The sequence below is a fragment of the Bombus pascuorum genome, chromosome 10 (genome assembly GCF_905332965.1).
Source record: "Bombus pascuorum chromosome 10, iyBomPasc1.1, whole genome shotgun sequence".
Classification (NCBI taxonomy): Eukaryota; Metazoa; Arthropoda; class Insecta; order Hymenoptera; family Apidae; genus Bombus; species Bombus pascuorum.
In genome coordinates, this window is record NC_083497.1 from 100,831 (window position 1) to 120,684 (window position 19,854).

Consider the following 19,854-nt stretch of genomic DNA (forward strand, 5'->3'; position numbering starts at 1 on the left):
CAATTTATTAAACAGCTAAAATAATTTCATTCGAAGAATTTGTTAATTCTCATAAATCTGGAATAACGAAACTAGTTATATGTATATATATGTATGTTTATGTATATATGTATATATGTGTACACACACACACGAAACGAACACGTGTTTGGGCGTTTTTCGAAATTGAACCCCTAGAAACTGTTTAAAAAGAGTTTAAAAAAATAAATATAAATTCAAATACTGTTATATTATAAAGTAAATTTAATAAGATCCAAACTCATGTTCGTGAATCACTGTACATGTCAACTATTGTCAAAGCTAACCCTAACAAATGCAACCACATCACATTCACATTGAGAAAACAGATAACACCAAACATCTTCCTGAACGGCACGCAAATAACACAAACAAGGCAAGTCAAACACCTTGGACTTCACATAGATACACACTTCACATGGGGAGCACGAGGCGGGTATGGGTTCTCAGTGCGTAGCATCATGCCCTGAGAAACCCCGATGTATCTGATGTTCACCTATAGTCGGGTGGCGGCTGGTCGGCGCTGTGGCGCCCGTCAGATCGCTGATCCGGTGCGGAGAACTTCGGAGAAGTTGGTGGGCTCATATCTGTCAAGACCACTCACCTCACCTTCACGTGGGGCTCCCCGTCACCCTGCATCGGTCCCGACCGGGGTAGGGTGCGAAAGAGTGAGTGGCACCAAGACGAGAAGGCACCAACACACGATAAAACATACCCTTGACGATGAAGATAATGATGATACGTCGGAAAATATAAATAATGAAGTTTACGGTGCAGGGGCGGGATACCCCAGTACCGGCGCAGACGTGGGTGGACAAGCGGGCCCCGCTGTGTCGTTAGCTTGTGACCGTGGCCGGATGGGGGTGGACCACCAGGCCCCCATTCATGTTATCACGACTGGTGAGGAGGAAGAAGGAGACATTGAAATGGAAGAGGCTCCGATAGAGTAAGCTACAGCAAAATTGATAAATGACAAATTGATAAATGATAAATTGATAAATGACTACGAACTATTGTCTTTTTACAGAATACAGACTCTGTAAGCTAAGCATCAACAAAAGGAAGTAGCGCCTATTAGCAGACATGTTGCACAGTCTCGACCACCAGTGGGATCTTGGTTGTTCTTGTTCTCCTCCACTCTCAAGGGCAACAACCATCTCGGTCGCTCGCCTCACCGTCGAACTATTATGGCTTGAACTCGATACGAATATCTCCTGCGAGTTCGACAAATCACTAATATCATCTCGACACGTAAACGTAAGAATCATCATCTTCCACGTCTCTTAAATCCTTCATTGGAAACATCATATTGCCTCTTCCTTGAAGTTTCTTTACTATGTAACGTTCTATATTACTATTGTTAGTTTTATTTTATATATTTATATATATATTTATTATTATTGTTATTTATTATATATTTATTATATATATATATTTATTATTATTATTATTTATTATATATATATATTATTTATTTATATATGTTTTAGGTGGAATCGTCGCTTTTTTCGATTAGCTTTGCTTCGAAGCTTGACTCTTCGTATTATGCGATCAGGTAAAGGTCAATAGATGCTGTCGCTGATCCGGTTAACACACTCCGTTGAATGCCAATGATCTGTAAATTAAGCAAGCAACAACTTTGTTGATATTTATTCAACAGTATCGAAGTTGCGGTAAGAGGAACGTTCGATTTCTACCAAGGGTCACTTATGTCATGGCGTAGTATTTTATTGAAATATACTTTCAGTATAAAACAGTAAAGAACGAGATAGTGAAATCAATTTAGTTTCCATCAGCAGGAAGGAGAAATGATCTCGTATACAGAAAATTATAAGAATAAAATAAATACGTTTGTATGAAGAACATTAAAAAGAAACAAACATGGTAAATGCATTTTCATTAAATTGCTATCTAAAAAGAACTTCAATATAAAATATTAAGTTGCTGCATATGAAATATCTTTTATTTGAAGTTTTCATTTAACGAACTAATATTACCCATTAAATTTTATCCTATTGTCCGTTAACAATATATTACGGAAGAGTAAATTTGTTATATACCACGTATATTCAATGTTAAAAACATTTATGGAAATAAAATCTCATTATTAAAATAACCAGAATATTCGGTTAATTTTCCTGTATGAGCAGGAGTATCGTGGCGGCTGCTAGAAACGTTCTTTAATTTATACAAGCAATTTTTTGATGCACAATTTATTAAACAGCTAAAATAATTTCATTCGAAGAATTTGTTAATTCTCATAAATCTGGAATAACGAAACTAGTTATACGTATATATATGTATGTTTATGTATATATGTATATATGTGTACACACACACACGAAACGAACACGTGTTTGGGCGTTTTTCGAAATTGAACCCCTAGAAACTGTTTAAAAAGAGTTTAAAAAAATAAATATAAATTCAAATACTGTTATATTATAAAGTAAATTTAATAAGATCCAAACTCATGTTCGTGAATCACTGTACATGTCAACTATTGTCAAAGCTAACCCTGACAAATGCAACCACATCACATTCACATTGAGAAAACAGATAACACCAAACATCTTCCTGAACGGCACGCAAATAACACAAACAAGGCAAGTCAAACACCTTGGACTTCACATAGATACACACTTCACATGGGGAGCACGAGGCGGGTATGGGTTCTCAGTGCGTAGCATCATGCCCTGAGAAACCCCGATGTATCTGATGTTCACCTATAGTCGGGTGGCGGCTGGTCGGCGCTGTGGCGCCCGTCAGATCGCTGATCCGGTGCGGAGAACTTCGGAGAAGTTGGTGGGCTCATATCTGTCAAGACCACTCACCTCACCTTCACGTGGGGCTCCCCGTCACCCTGCATCGGTCCCGACCGGGGTAGGGTGCGAAAGAGTGAGTGGCACCAAGACGAGAAGGCACCAACACACGATAAAACATACCCTTGACGATGAAGATAATGATGATACGTCGGAAAATATAAATAATGAAGTTTACGGTGCAGGGGCGGGATACCCCAGTACCGGCGCAGACGTGGGTGGACAAGCGGGCCCCGCTGTGTCGTTAGCTTGTGACCGTGGCCGGATGGGGGTGGACCACCAGGCCCCCATTCATGTTATCACGACTGGTGAGGAGGAAGAAGGAGACATTGAAATGGAAGAGGCTCCGATAGAGTAAGCTACATCAAAATTGATAAATGACAAATTGATAAATGATAAATTGATAAATGACTACGAACTATTGTCTTTTTACAGAATACAGACTCTGTAAGCTAAGCATCAACAAAAGGAAGTAGCGCCTATTAGCAGACATGTTGCACAGTCTCGACCACCAGTGGGATCTTGGTTGTTCTTGTTCTCCTCCACTCTCAAGGGCAACAACCATCTCGGTCGCTCGCCTCACCGTCGAACTATTATGGCTTGAACTCGATACGAATATCTCCTGCGAGTTCGACAAATCACTAATATCATCTCGACACGTAAACGTAAGAATCATCATCTTCCACGTCTCTTAAATCCTTCATTGGAAACATCATATTGCCTCTTCCTTGAAGTTTCTTTACTATGTAACGTTCTATATTACTATTGTTAGTTTTATTTTATATATTTATATATATATTTATTATTATTGTTATTTATTATATATTTATTATATATATATATTTATTATTATTATTATTTATTATATATATATATTATTTATTTATATATGTTTTAGGTGGAATCGTCGCTTTTTTCGATTAGCTTTGCTTCGAAGCTTGACTCTTCGTATTATGCGATCAGGTAAAGGTCAATAGATGCTGTCGCTGATCCGGTTAACACACTCCGTTGAATGCCAATGATCTGTAAATTAAGCAAGCAACAACTTTGTTGATATTTATTCAACAGTATCGAAGTTGCGGTAAGAGGAACGTTCGATTTCTACCAAGGGTCACTTATGTCATGGCGTAGTATTTTATTGAAATATACTTTCAGTATAAAACAGTAAAGAACGAGATAGTGAAATCAATTTAGTTTCCATCAGCAGGAAGGAGAAATGATCTCGTATACAGAAAATTATAAGAATAAAATAAATACGTTTGTATGAAGAACATTAAAAAGAAACAAACATGGTAAATGCATTTTCATTAAATTGCTATCTAAAAAGAACTTCAATATAAAATATTAAGTTGCTGCATATGAAATATCTTTTATTTGAAGTTTTCATTTAACGAACTAATATTACCCATTAAATTTTATCCTATTGTCCGTTAACAATATATTACGGAAGAGTAAATTTGTTATATACCACGTATATTCAATGTTAAAAACATTTATGGAAATAAAATCTCATTATTAAAATAACCAGAATATTCGGTTAATTTTCCTGTATGAGCAGGAGTATCGTGGCGGCTGCTAGAAACGTTCTTTAATTTATACAAGCAATTTTTTGATGCACAATTTATTAAACAGCTAAAATAATTTCATTCGAAGAATTTGTTAATTCTCATAAATCTGGAATAACGAAACTAGTTATACGTATATATATGTATGTTTATGTATATATGTATATATGTGTACACACACACACGAAACGAACACGTGTTTGGGCGTTTTTCGAAATTGAACCCCTAGAAACTGTTTAAAAAGAGTTTAAAAAAATAAATATAAATTCAAATACTGTTATATTATAAAGTAAATTTAATAAGATCCAAACTCATGTTCGTGAATCACTGTACATGTCAACTATTGTCAAAGCTAACCCTGACAAATGCAACCACATCACATTCACATTGAGAAAACAGATAACACCAAACATCTTCCTGAACGGCACGCAAATAACACAAACAAGGCAAGTCAAACACCTTGGACTTCACATAGATACACACTTCACATGGGGAGCACGAGGCGGGTATGGGTTCTCAGTGCGTAGCATCATGCCCTGAGAAACCCCGATGTATCTGATGTTCACCTATAGTCGGGTGGCGGCTGGTCGGCGCTGTGGCGCCCGTCAGATCGCTGATCCGGTGCGGAGAACTTCGGAGAAGTTGGTGGGCTCATATCTGTCAAGACCACTCACCTCACCTTCACGTGGGGCTCCCCGTCACCCTGCATCGGTCCCGACCGGGGTAGGGTGCGAAAGAGTGAGTGGCACCAAGACGAGAAGGCACCAACACACGATAAAACATACCCTTGACGATGAAGATAATGATGATACGTCGGAAAATATAAATAATGAAGTTTACGGTGCAGGGGCGGGATACCCCAGTACCGGCGCAGACGTGGGTGGACAAGCGGGCCCCGCTGTGTCGTTAGCTTGTGACCGTGGCCGGATGGGGGTGGACCACCAGGCCCCCATTCATGTTATCACGACTGGTGAGGAGGAAGAAGGAGACATTGAAATGGAAGAGGCTCCGATAGAGTAAGCTACATCAAAATTGATAAATGACAAATTGATAAATGATAAATTGATAAATGACTACGAACTATTGTCTTTTTACAGAATACAGACTCTGTAAGCTAAGCATCAACAAAAGGAAGTAGCGCCTATTAGCAGACATGTTGCACAGTCTCGACCACCAGTGGGATCTTGGTTGTTCTTGTTCTCCTCCACTCTCAAGGGCAACAACCATCTCGGTCGCTCGCCTCACCGTCGAACTATTATGGCTTGAACTCGATACGAATATCTCCTGCGAGTTCGACAAATCACTAATATCATCTCGACACGTAAACGTAAGAATCATCATCTTCCACATCTCTTAAATCCTTCATTGGAAACATCATATTGCCTCTTCCTTGAAGTTTCTTTACTATGCAACGTTCTATATTACTATTGTTAGTTTTATTTTATATATTTATATATATATTTATTATTATTGTTATTTATTATATATTTATTATATATATATATTTATTATTATTATTATTTATTATATATATATATTATTTATTTATATATGTTTTAGGTGGAATCGTCGCTTTTTTCGATTAGCTTTGCTTCGAAGCTTGACTCTTCGTATTATGCGATCAGGTAAAGGTCAATAGATGCTGTCGCTGATCCGGTTAACACACTCCGTTGAATGCCAATGATCTGTAAATTAAGCAAGCAACAACTTTGTTGATATTTATTCAACAGTATCGAAGTTGCGGTAAGAGGAACGTTCGATTTCTACCAAGGGTCACTTATGTCATGGCGTAGTATTTTATTGAAATATACTTTCAGTATAAAACAGTAAAGAACGAGATAGTGAAATCAATTTAGTTTCCATCAGCAGGAAGGAGAAATGATCTCGTATACAGAAAATTATAAGAATAAAATAAATACGTTTGTATGAAGAACATTAAAAAGAAACAAACATGGTAAATGCATTTTCATTAAATTGCTATCTAAAAAGAACTTCAATATAAAATATTAAGTTGCTGCATATGAAATATCTTTTATTTGAAGTTTTCATTTAACGAACTAATATTACCCATTAAATTTTATCCTATTGTCCGTTAACAATATATTACGGAAGAGTAAATTTGTTATATACCACGTATATTCAATGTTAAAAACATTTATGGAAATAAAATCTCATTATTAAAATAACCAGAATATTCGGTTAATTTTCCTGTATGAGCAGGAGTATCGTGGCGGCTGCTAGAAACGTTCTTTAATTTATACAAGCAATTTTTTGATGCACAATTTATTAAACAGCTAAAATAATTTCATTCGAAGAATTTGTTAATTCTCATAAATCTGGAATAACGAAACTAGTTATACGTATATATATGTATGTTTATGTATATATGTATATATGTGTACACACACACACGAAACGAACACGTGTTTGGGCGTTTTTCGAAATTGAACCCCTAGAAACTGTTTAAAAAGAGTTTAAAAAAATAAATATAAATTCAAATACTGTTATATTATAAAGTAAATTTAATAAGATCCAAACTCATGTTCGTGAATCACTGTACATGTCAACTATTGTCAAAGCTAACCCTAACAAATGCAACCACATCACATTCACATTGAGAAAACAGATAACACCAAACATCTTCCTGAACGGCACGCAAATAACACAAACAAGGCAAGTCAAACACCTTGGACTTCACATAGATACACACTTCACATGGGGAGCACGAGGCGGGTATGGGTTCTCAGTGCGTAGCATCATGCCCTGAGAAACCCCGATGTATCTGATGTTCACCTATAGTCGGGTGGCGGCTGGTCGGCGCTGTGGCGCCCGTCAGATCGCTGATCCGGTGCGGAGAACTTCGGAGAAGTTGGTGGGCTCATATCTGTCAAGACCACTCACCTCACCTTCACGCGGGGCTCCCCGTCACCCTGCATCGGTCCCGACCGGGGTAGGGTGCGAAAGAGTGAGTGGCACCAAGACGAGAAGGCACCAACACACGATAAAACATACCCTTGACGATGAAGATAATGATGATACGTCGGAAAATATAAATAATGAAGTGTACGGTGCAGGGGCGGGATACCCCAGTACCGGCGCAGACGTGGGTGGACAAGCGGGCCCCGCTGTGTCGTTAGCTTGTGACCGTGGCCGGATGGGGGTGGACCACCAGGCCCCCATTCATGTTATCACGACTGGTGAGGAGGAAGAAGGAGACATTGAAATGGAAGAGGCTCCGATAGAGTAAGCTACATCAAAATTGATAAATGATTACGAACTATTGTCTTTTTACAAAATACAGACTCTGTAAGCTATAACTGGATCGTGTTACTCCTTAACATCAGTGAGGTATTGGCAGACTTCATCCTGGTACTGCTTAACTGCCACTTTTATTCAACTTTGTATCCGAGGGTGCACAATCGTTTCCAAATAGACACAATCGACGACGTAGGAAATAACGATAAAATCGAGATGTGTGACATGGTCCAGCAATGAGTCGCCCGACACAGCGAGATGCCGGGTATTCAACCGCCTTGCTTGGTGCAGCCGCTTATGCAGGTGAGGCCGAATCCTCTCCCACGACCCTTCTCGGCTACTTACGGCTCGACCTCCGGCGAACAGTAGATCCCCTAGGAATAGGTCAGTGACACGCGAGCTAGAAAGTTCAGACGACAAGCGTCGAGAGAAACTGCGATCTCCGTGTCTACATTTCAGAGATGCACGAGCTCGAGGTGCAGGTGTTTCTGTGTCAGCAAAATAAAGCAAGTCGGATACTCTCCCATCTCGCTTTTCCGCTTCCCCTTTCAATTCTCGAAGATGCTCCAGGCGCAATTCGTGGTTGCGGTCTGAATGCCTACGAGATTCTTGCGATGAATAATAGCAATAAGTGCTATGTGTATCCTCCCGTGAAGTTTACTTTTCTCTATCGAGACGTAAGATAAGGTGGTTTATTTTGTGATTAAACATGACAGCTCTACTGTATTAATTTATTGATGTTTATGTGGTAAATGTCACAAAATTTTATGAGGCTATAATGAGGGAATCTGCTGTGTTGAATATAACGTTATGTAGTATTAGCTTATGAAGTATAACGTTATATAGTATTACCTTATAACGTATAACGTTATACACTAATACGTACTAACGTATAACGATATATCCCATTACGTACTAACGTATAACGTTATATACTATTACGTAATGACGTATAACGTTATGTAATATTACCTTATGACGTATAACGTTATGTAGTATTACCTTATATCGTATAACGTTATATACTATTACGTTATGACGTATAACGTTATATACTATTACGTACTAACGTGGAACGTTACAAAATATTACGTACTAACGTATAACGTAATATACCATTACGTAATAACGTATAACGTTATATACTATTACGTAATGACGTATAACGTTATGTAGAATTACCTAATAACGTATAACGTTGTGTAGTATTGCCTTATAACGTTTAACGTTATATACTATTACGTACTAACGTATATAATTATATACTACTACGTACTAAGGTATAACGTTATAAACTATTACGTAATAACGTATAACGTTATATACTATTACGTACTGTCGTATATCGTTATATAGTATTACCGTATGACGTAAATCGTTATGTGCTATTACGTACTAACGTGTATCGTTATATAGTATTACCTGATGACGTATAACGTTATGTATTATTAGCTTCTAACGTATAACGTTATATACTACTACGTACTAAAGTATAACGTTATATACTAATACGTACTACCGTATAACGTAATATACTATTACGTACTAACGTATAACGATATATACTATTACGTACTAACGTATAACGTTATATACTATTACGTTATAACGTAAAACGTTATGTAGTATTACCTTATGACGTATAATGTTATGTAGTATTACCTTATATCGTATAACGTTATATACTATTAGGTTATGACGTATAACGTAATATACTATTACGTACTAACGTATAACGATATATACTATTACGTACTAACGTATAACGTTATATACTATTACGTTATAACGTCAAACGTTATGTAGTATTACCTTATGACGTATAACGTTATGTAGTATTACCTTATATCGTATAACGTTATATACTATTACGTTATGACGTATAAAGTTATATACTAGTACGTACTAACGTATAACGTAATATACTATTGCGTAATAACGTATAACGTTATGTAGTATTACCTTATGACGTATAACGTTATGTAGTATTACCTTATATCGTATAACGTTATATACTATTACGTTATGACGTATAAAGTTATATACTAGTACGTACTAACGTATAACGTAATATACTATTGCGTAATAACGTATAACGTAATGTAGTATTACCTTATGACGTATAACGTTATATAGTATTACCTTATAATGTATAACGTTATATACTATTACGTTATGACGTATAACGTTATGTACTATTACGTAATAACGTATAACGTTATATGATATTACGTAATGAAGTATAACGTTATGTAGTATTACTTAATGACGTATAACGTTATGTAGTACTGCCTTATAACGTTTAACGTTATATACTATTACGTACTGACGTATAACGTTATCTACTACTACGTACAAACGTATAACGTTATATACTATTACTTTATGACGTATAACGTTATAAACTATCACATTATGACGTATAACGTTATAAACTATTACGTACTAACGTATAGCGTTATATACGATTACGCTATAACGTATAACGTTATATACTATTACGTAATAACGTATAACGATATGTAGTATTACCATATGACGTATAACGTTATGTAGTATTACCTTATTACGTGTAACGTTTTATACTATTACGTACTAACGTATAACGGTATATACTATAACGTTATGACGTATAACGTTATATACTATTACGTACTGACGTATAACGTTATATGCAATTACGTCCTACCGTGTATCGTTATATAGTATTACCTTATGACGTATAACGTTATACACTAATACGTACTAACGTATAACGATATATCCCATTACGTACTAACGTATAACGTTATATACTATTACGTAATGACGTATAACGTTATGTAATATTACCTTATGACGTATAACGTTATGTAGTATTACCTTATATCGTATAACGTTATATACTATTACGTTATGACGTATAACGTTATATACTATTACGTACTAACGTGGAACGTTACAAAATATTACGTACTAACGTATAACGTAATATACCATTACGTAATAACGTATAACGTTATATACTATTACGTAATGACGTATAACGTTATGTAGAATTACCTAATAACGTATAACGTTGTGTAGTATTGCCTTATAACGTTTAACGTTATATACTATTACGTACTAACGTATATAATTATATACTACTACGTACTAAGGTATAACGTTATAAACTATTACGTAATAACGTATAACGTTATATACTATTACGTACTGTCGTATATCGTTATATAGTATTACCGTATGACGTAAATCGTTATGTGCTATTACGTACTAACGTGTATCGTTATATAGTATTACCTGATGACGTATAACGTTATGTATTATTAGCTTCTAACGTATAACGTTATATACTACTACGTACTAAAGTATAACGTTATATACTAATACGTACTACCGTATAACGTAATATACTATTACGTACTAACGTATAACGATATATACTATTACGTACTAACGTATAACGTTATATACTATTACGTTATAACGTAAAACGTTATGTAGTATTACCTTATGACGTATAATGTTATGTAGTATTACCTTATATCGTATAACGTTATATACTATTAGGTTATGACGTATAACGTAATATACTATTACGTACTAACGTATAACGATATATACTATTACGTACTAACGTATAACGTTATATACTATTACGTTATAACGTCAAACGTTATGTAGTATTACCTTATGACGTATAACGTTATGTATTATTACCTTATATCGTATAACGTTATATACTATTACGTTATGACGTATAAAGTTATATACTAGTACGTACTAACGTATAACGTAATATACTATTGCGTAATAACGTATAACGTTATGTAGTATTACCTTATGACGTATAACGTTATGTAGTATTACCTTATATCGTATAACGTTATATACTATTACGTTATGACGTATAAAGTTATATACTAGTACGTACTAACGTATAACGTAATATACTATTGCGTAATAACGTATAACGTAATGTAGTATTACCTTATGACGTATAACGTTATATAGTATTACCTTATAATGTATAACGTTATATACTATTACGTTATGACGTATAACGTTATGTACTATTACGTAATAACGTATAACGTTATATGATATTACGTAATGAAGTATAACGTTATGTAGTATTACTTAATGACGTATAACGTTATGTAGTACTGCCTTATAACGTTTAACGTTATATACTATTACGTACTGACGTATAACGTTATCTACTACTACGTACAAACGTATAACGTTATATACTATTACTTTATGACGTATAACGTTATAAACTATCACATTATGACGTATAACGTTATAAACTATTACGTACTAACGTATAGCGTTATATACGATTACGCTATAACGTATAACGTTATATACTATTACGTAATAACGTATAACGATATGTAGTATTACCATATGACGTATAACGTTATGTAGTATTACCTTATTACGTGTAACGTTTTATACTATTACGTACTAACGTATAACGGTATATACTATAACGTTATGACGTATAACGTTATATACTATTACGTACTGACGTATAACGTTATATGCAATTACGTGCTTCCGTGTATCGTTATATAGTATTACCTGATGACGTATAACGTTAGGTAGTATTACCATATGACGTTTAACGTTATGTAGCATTGCCTTATAGCGTATAACGTTATATACTATTACGTAATGGCGTATAACGCTATGTAGTATTAGCTTATGACGTAAAACGTTATATAGTATTACTTTATAACGTATAACGTTATATACTATTACGTTATAACGTCAAACGTTATGTAGTATTACCTTATGAAGTATAACGTAATGTAGTATTACCTTATGACGTATAACGTTCTACACTATTACGTAATAACGTATAACGTTATATACTATTACGTACTAACCTATAACGATATATACTATTACGTAATGACGTATAACGTTATGTAGTATTACCATATGACGTATAACGTTATGTAGTATTACCTTATAACGTATAACGTTATGTACTATTACGTACTAACGTATAACGTTATATACTATTACGTTATGACGTATAACGTTATATACTATTACGTACTGACGTATAACGTTATATGCAATTACGTACTACCGTGTATCGTTATATAGTATTACCTTATGACGTATAACGTTATAAACTATTACGTTATGCCGTATAATATTATATACTATTACGTACTGACGTAAAACTTTATATAGTATTACCGTATGACCTACAACGTTATATCCTAGTACGTACTAACGTCTAACGTTATATACTATTACGTTATAACGTATAACGCTATGTAGTATAAGCTTATGTCGTATAACATTATGTAGTATTACCTTATAACGTATAACGTTATATACTATTATGTACTAACGTATAACGTTATATACTATTACGTTATGACGTATAACGTTATAAACTATTACGTTATGACGTATAACGTTATAAACTATCACATTATGACGTATAAAGTTATATACTAGTACGTACTAACGTATAACGTAATATACTATTGCGTAATAACGTATAACGTAATGTAGTATTACCTTATGACGTATACCGTTCTACACTATTACGTAATAACGTATAACGTTATATACTATTACGTACTAACCTATAACGATATATACTATTACGTAATGACGTATAACGTTATGTAGTATTACCATATGACGTATAACGTTATGTAGTATTACCTTATAACGTATAACGTTATATACTATTACGTACTAACGTATAACGTTATATACTATTACGTTATGACGTATAACGTTATGTAGTATTACCATATGACGTATAACGTTATGTAGTATTACCTTATAACGTATAACGTTATGTACTATTACGTACTAACGTATAACGTTATATACTATTACGTTATGACGTATAACGTTATATACTATTACGTACTGACGTATAACGTTATATGCAATTACGTACTACCGTGTATCGTTATATAGTATTACCTTATGACGTATAACGTTATAAACTATTACGTTATGCCGTATAATATTATATACTATTACGTACTGACGTGAAACTTTATATAGTATTACCGTATGACCTACAACGTTATATCCTAGTACGTACTAACGTCTAACGTTATATACTATTACGTTATAACGTATAACGCTATGTAGTATAAGCTTATGTCGTATAACATTATGTAGTATTACCTTATAACGTATAACGTTATATACTATTACGTAATAACGTATAACGTTATATACTATTACGTACTAACCTATAACGATATATACTATTACGTAATGACGTATAACGTTATGTAGTATTACCATATGACGTATAACGTTATGTAGTATTACCTTATAACGTATAACGTTATGTACTATTACGTACTAACGTATAACGTTATATACTATTACGTTATGACGTATAACGTTATATACTATTACGTACTGACGTATAACGTTATATGCAATTACGTACTACCGTGTATCGTTATATAGTATTACCTTATGACGTATAACGTTATAAACTATTACGTTATGACGTATAACGTTATAAACTATCACATTATGACGTATAAAGTTATATACTAGTACGTACTAACGTATAACGTAATATACTATTGCGTAATAACGTATAACGTAATGTAGTATTGCCTTATGACGTATACCGTTCTACACTATTACGTAATAACGTATAACGTTATATACTATTACGTACTAACCTATAACGATATATACTATTACGTAATGACGTATAACGTTATGTAGTATTACCATATGACGTATAACGTTATGTAGTATTACCTTATAACGTATAACGTTATATACTATTACGTACTAACGTATAACGTTATATACTATTACGTTATGACGTATAACGTTATATACTATTACGTACTGACGTATAACGTTATATGCAATTACGTCCTACCGTGTATCGTTATATAGTATTACCTTATGACGTATAACGTTGTAAACTATTACGTTATGCCGTATAATATTATATACTATTACGTACTGACGTAAAACTTTATATAGTATTACCGTATGACCTACAACGTTATATCCTAGTAAGTACTAACGTATAACGTTATATACTATTACGTTATGACGTATAACGTTATATACTATTACGTTATGCCGTATAATATTATATACTATTACGTACTGACATAAAACGTTATATAGTATTACCGTATGACCTACAACGTTATATCCTAGTACGTACTAACATATAACGTTATATACTATTACGTTATAACGTATAACGCTATGTAGTATAAGCTTATGTCGTATAACATTATGTAGTATTACCTTATGACGTATAACGTTATGTAGTATTACCTTATAACGTATAACGTTATATACTATTACGTTAGGACGTATAATGTTATGTAGTATTAGCTTATGATGTATAACGTTATATAGTATTACCTTATAACGTATAACGTTAAATACTATTATGTACTAACGTATAACGTTATATACTATTACGTACTAACGTATAACGGTATATACTATTACGTAATGTCGTATAACGCTATGTAGTATAAGCTTATGTCGTATAACATTATGTAGTATTACCTTATGACGTACAACGTTATGTAGTATTACCTTATAACGTATAACGTTATATAGTATTACGTTAGGACGTATAATGTTATGTAGTATTAGCTTATGATATATAACGTTATATAGTATTACCTTATAACGTATAACGTTATATACTATTACGTATTAACGTATAATGTTATATACTAATACGTACTAACGTATAACGTTATTTACTATTACGTAATGTCGTATAACGTTACGTAGTATTCCCTTATGACATATAACGTTATGTAGTATTACCTTATCACGTATAACGTTATATACCATTACGTACTAACGTATAACGTTATATACTACTACGTACAAACGTATAACGCTATATACTATTACTTTATGACGTATAACGTTATATACTATTACATTATGACGTATAACGTTATAAACTATTACGTACTAACGTTTAACGTTATATACGATTACGCTATAACATATAACGTTATATACTATTACGTAATAACGTATAACGTAATATACTATTACGTACTAACGTATAACGATATATACTATTACGTACTAACGTATAACGTTATATACTATTACGTTATAACGTCAAACGTTATGTAGTATTACCTTATGACGTATAACGTTATGTAGTATTACCTTATATCGTATAACGTTATATACTATTACGTTATGACGTATAAAGTTATATACTAGTACGTACTAACGTATAACGTAATATACTATTGCGTAATAACGTATAACGTAATGTAGTATTACCTTATGACGTATAACGTTATATAGTATTACCTTATAATGTATAACGTTATATACTATTACGTTATGACGTATAACGTTATGTACTATTACGTAATAACGTATAACGTTATATGATATTACGTAATGAAGTATAACGTTATGTAGTATTACTTAATGACGTATAACGTTATGTAGTACTGCCTTATAACGTTTAACGTTATATACTATTACGTACTGACGTATAACGTTATATACTACTACGTACAAACGTATAACGTTATATGCAATTACGTGCTACCGTGTATCGTTATATAGTATTACCTGATGACGTATAACGTTATGTAGTATTACCTTATAACGTATAACGTTATATACTATTACGTACTAACGTATAACGTTATTTACTATTACGTTATGACGTATAACGTTATATACTATTACGTACTGACGTATAACGTTATATGCAATTCCGTACTACCGTGTATCGTTATATAGTATTACCTTATGACGTATAACGTTATAAACTATTACGTTATGCCGTATAATATTATATACTATTACGTACTGACGTAAAACTTTATATAGTATTACCGTATGACCTACAACGTTATATCCTAGTACGTACTAACGTATAACGTTATATACTATTACGTTATGACGTATAACGATATATACTATTACGATATGCCGTATAATATTATATACTATTACGTACTGACGTAAAACGTTATATAGTATTACCGTATGACCTACAACGTTATATCCTAGTACGTACTAACATATAACGTTATATACTATTACGTAATGTCGTATAACGCTATGTAGTATAAGCTTATGTCGTATAACATTATGTAGTATTACCTTATGACGTACAACGTTATGTAGTATTACCTTATAACGTATAACGTTATATAGTATTACGTTAGGACGTATAATGTTATGTAGTATTAGCTTATGATATATAACGTTATATAGTATTACCTTATAACGTATAACGTTATATACTATTACATATTAACGTATAATGTTATATACTAATACGTACTAACGTATAACGTTATTTACTATTACGTAATGTCGTATAACGTTACGTAGTATTCCCTTATGACATATAACGTTATGTAGTTTTACCTTATCACGTATAACGTTATATACCATTACGTACTAACGTATAACGTTATATACTACTACGTACAAACGTATAACGCTATATACTATTACTTTATGACGTATAACGTTATATACTATTACATTATGACGTATAACGTTATAAACTATTACGTACTAACGCTTAACGTTATATACGATTACGCTATAACGTATAACGTTATATACTATTACGTAATAACGTATAACGTAATATACTATTACGTACTAACGTATAACGATATATACTATTACGTACTAAAGTATAACGTTATATACTATTACGTTATAACGTCAAACGTTATGTAGTATTACCTTATGACGTATAACGTTATGTAGTATTACCTTATATCGTATAACGTTATATACTATTACGTTATGACGTATAAAGTTATATACTAGTACGTACTAACGTATAACGTAATATACTATTGCGTAATAACGTATAACGTAATGTAGTATTACCTTATGACGTATAACGTTATATAGTATTACCTTATAATGTATAACGTTATATACTATTACGTTATGACGTATAACGTTATGTACTATTACGTAATAACGTATAACGTTACATGATATTACGTAATGAAGTATAACGTTATGTAGTATTACTTAATGACGTATAACGTTATGTAGTACTGCCTTATAACGTTTAACGTTATATACTATTACGTACTGACGTATAACGTTATATACTACTACGTACAAACGCATAACGTTATATACTATTACTTTATGACGTATAACGTTATGAACTATCACATTATGACGTATAACGTTATAAACTATTACGTACTAACGTATAGCATTATATACGATTACGCTATAACGTATAACGTTATATACTATTACGTAATAACGTATAACGCTATGTAGTATTACCTTATGACGTATAACGTTATGTAGTATTACCTTATATCGTATAACGTTATATACTATTACGTTATGACGTATAAAGTTATATACTAGTACGTACTAACGTATAACGTAATATACTGTTGCGTAATAACGTATAACGTAATGTAGTATTACCTTATGACGTATAACGTTATATAGTATTACCTTATAATGTATAACGTTATATACTATTACGCTATGACGTATAACGTTATGTACTATTACGTAATAACGTATAACGTTACATGATATTACGTAATGAAGTATAACGTTATGTAGTATTACTTAATGACGTATAACGTTATGTAGTACTGCCTTATAACGTTTAACGTTATATACTATTACGTACTGACGTATAACGTTATATACTACTACGTACAAACGCATAACGTTATATACTATTACTTTATGACGTATAACGTTATAAACTATCACATTATGACGTATAACGTTATAAACTATTACGTACTAACGTATAGCATTATATACGATTACGCTATAACGTATAACGTTATATACTATTACGTACTAACGTATAACGATATATACTGTTACGTAATGACGTATAACGTTATGTAGTATTACCATATGACGTATAACGTTATATAGTATTACATTATAACGTATAACGTTATATACTATTACGTTAGGACCTATAATGTTATGTAGTATTAGCTTATGATGTATAACGTTATATAGTATTACCTTATAACGTATAACGTTATATACTATTACGTACTAACGTATAATGTTATATACTAATACGTATAACGTTATTTACTATTACGTAATGTCGTATAACGTTACGTCGTATTCCCTTATGACGTGTAACGTTATATAGTATTACCTTATAACGTATAACGTTATATACTATTACGTACTAACGTATAACGATATATACTATTACGTACTAACGTATAACGTTATATACTATTACTTAATGACGTATAACGTTATGTAGTACTGCCTTATAACGTTTAACGTTATATACTATTACGTACTGACGTATAACGTTATATACTACTACGTACAAACGCATAACGTTATATACTATTACTTTATGACGTATAACGTTATAAACTATCACATTATGACATATAACGTTATGTACTACTACGAAATAACGTATAACGTTATATACTATTACGTTATAACGTCAAACGTTATGTAGTAATACCTTATGAAGTATAACGTTATGTAGTATTACCTTATATCGTATAACGTTATATACTATTACGTACTAACGTATAACGTTATATACTATTACGTACTAACGTATAACGTTATATACTATTACGTTATGACGTATAACGTTATAAACTATCACATTATGACGTATAAAGTTATATACTAGTACGTACTAACGTATAACGTAATATACTATTGCGTAATAACGTATAACGTTATGTAGTATTACCTTATGACGTATAACGTTCTACAATATTACGTAATAACGTATAACGTTATATACTATTACGTACTAACCTATAACGATATATACTATTACGTAATGACGAATAACGTTATGTAGTATTACCATATGACGTATAAAGTTATGTAGTATTACCTTATAACGTATAACGTTATATACTATTACGTACTAACGTATAACGTTATATACTATTACGTTATGACGTATAACGTTATATACTATTACGTACTGACGTATAACGTTATAAACTATTACGTTATGACGTATATCGTTATATACTATAACGTTATGACGTATAACGTTATATATTATTACGTACTAACGTATAACGATATATACTATTACGTAATGACGTATAACGTTATGTAGTATTACTTAATGACGTATAACGTTATGTAGTACTGCCTTATAACGTTTAACGTTATATACTCTTACGTACTGACGTATA

General features: G+C 32.5%; 3 protein-coding genes across 3 annotated transcripts; all 3 read left to right on the forward strand.

Annotated features, from left to right (window-relative positions):
* Positions 1 to 452: 452 nt before the first annotated feature.
* LOC132911049 (uncharacterized) lies at positions 453 to 1,310 on the forward strand. Its single transcript, XM_060967373.1, has 2 exons — positions 453 to 964; positions 1,046 to 1,310. Exons 1-2 carry the CDS (start codon positions 498 to 500, stop codon positions 1,059 to 1,061), a joined length of 483 nt encoding a protein of 160 aa, XP_060823356.1. The 5' UTR covers positions 453 to 497; the 3' UTR covers positions 1,062 to 1,310.
* A 1,369-nt stretch (positions 1,311 to 2,679) lies between these two features.
* Positions 2,680 to 3,537, forward strand: LOC132911421 (uncharacterized). The gene is made up of 2 exons (XM_060968035.1): positions 2,680 to 3,191; positions 3,273 to 3,537. The coding sequence occupies exons 1-2, from the start codon at positions 2,725 to 2,727 to the stop codon at positions 3,286 to 3,288; spliced, it is 483 nt and encodes a 160-aa protein (XP_060824018.1). The 5' UTR covers positions 2,680 to 2,724; the 3' UTR covers positions 3,289 to 3,537.
* A 1,369-nt stretch (positions 3,538 to 4,906) lies between these two features.
* Positions 4,907 to 5,791, forward strand: LOC132911430 (uncharacterized). The gene is made up of 2 exons (XM_060968042.1): positions 4,907 to 5,418; positions 5,500 to 5,791. Exons 1-2 carry the CDS (start codon positions 4,952 to 4,954, stop codon positions 5,513 to 5,515), a joined length of 483 nt encoding a protein of 160 aa, XP_060824025.1. The 5' UTR covers positions 4,907 to 4,951; the 3' UTR covers positions 5,516 to 5,791.
* The last annotated feature ends 14,063 nt before the right edge of the window (positions 5,792 to 19,854 follow it).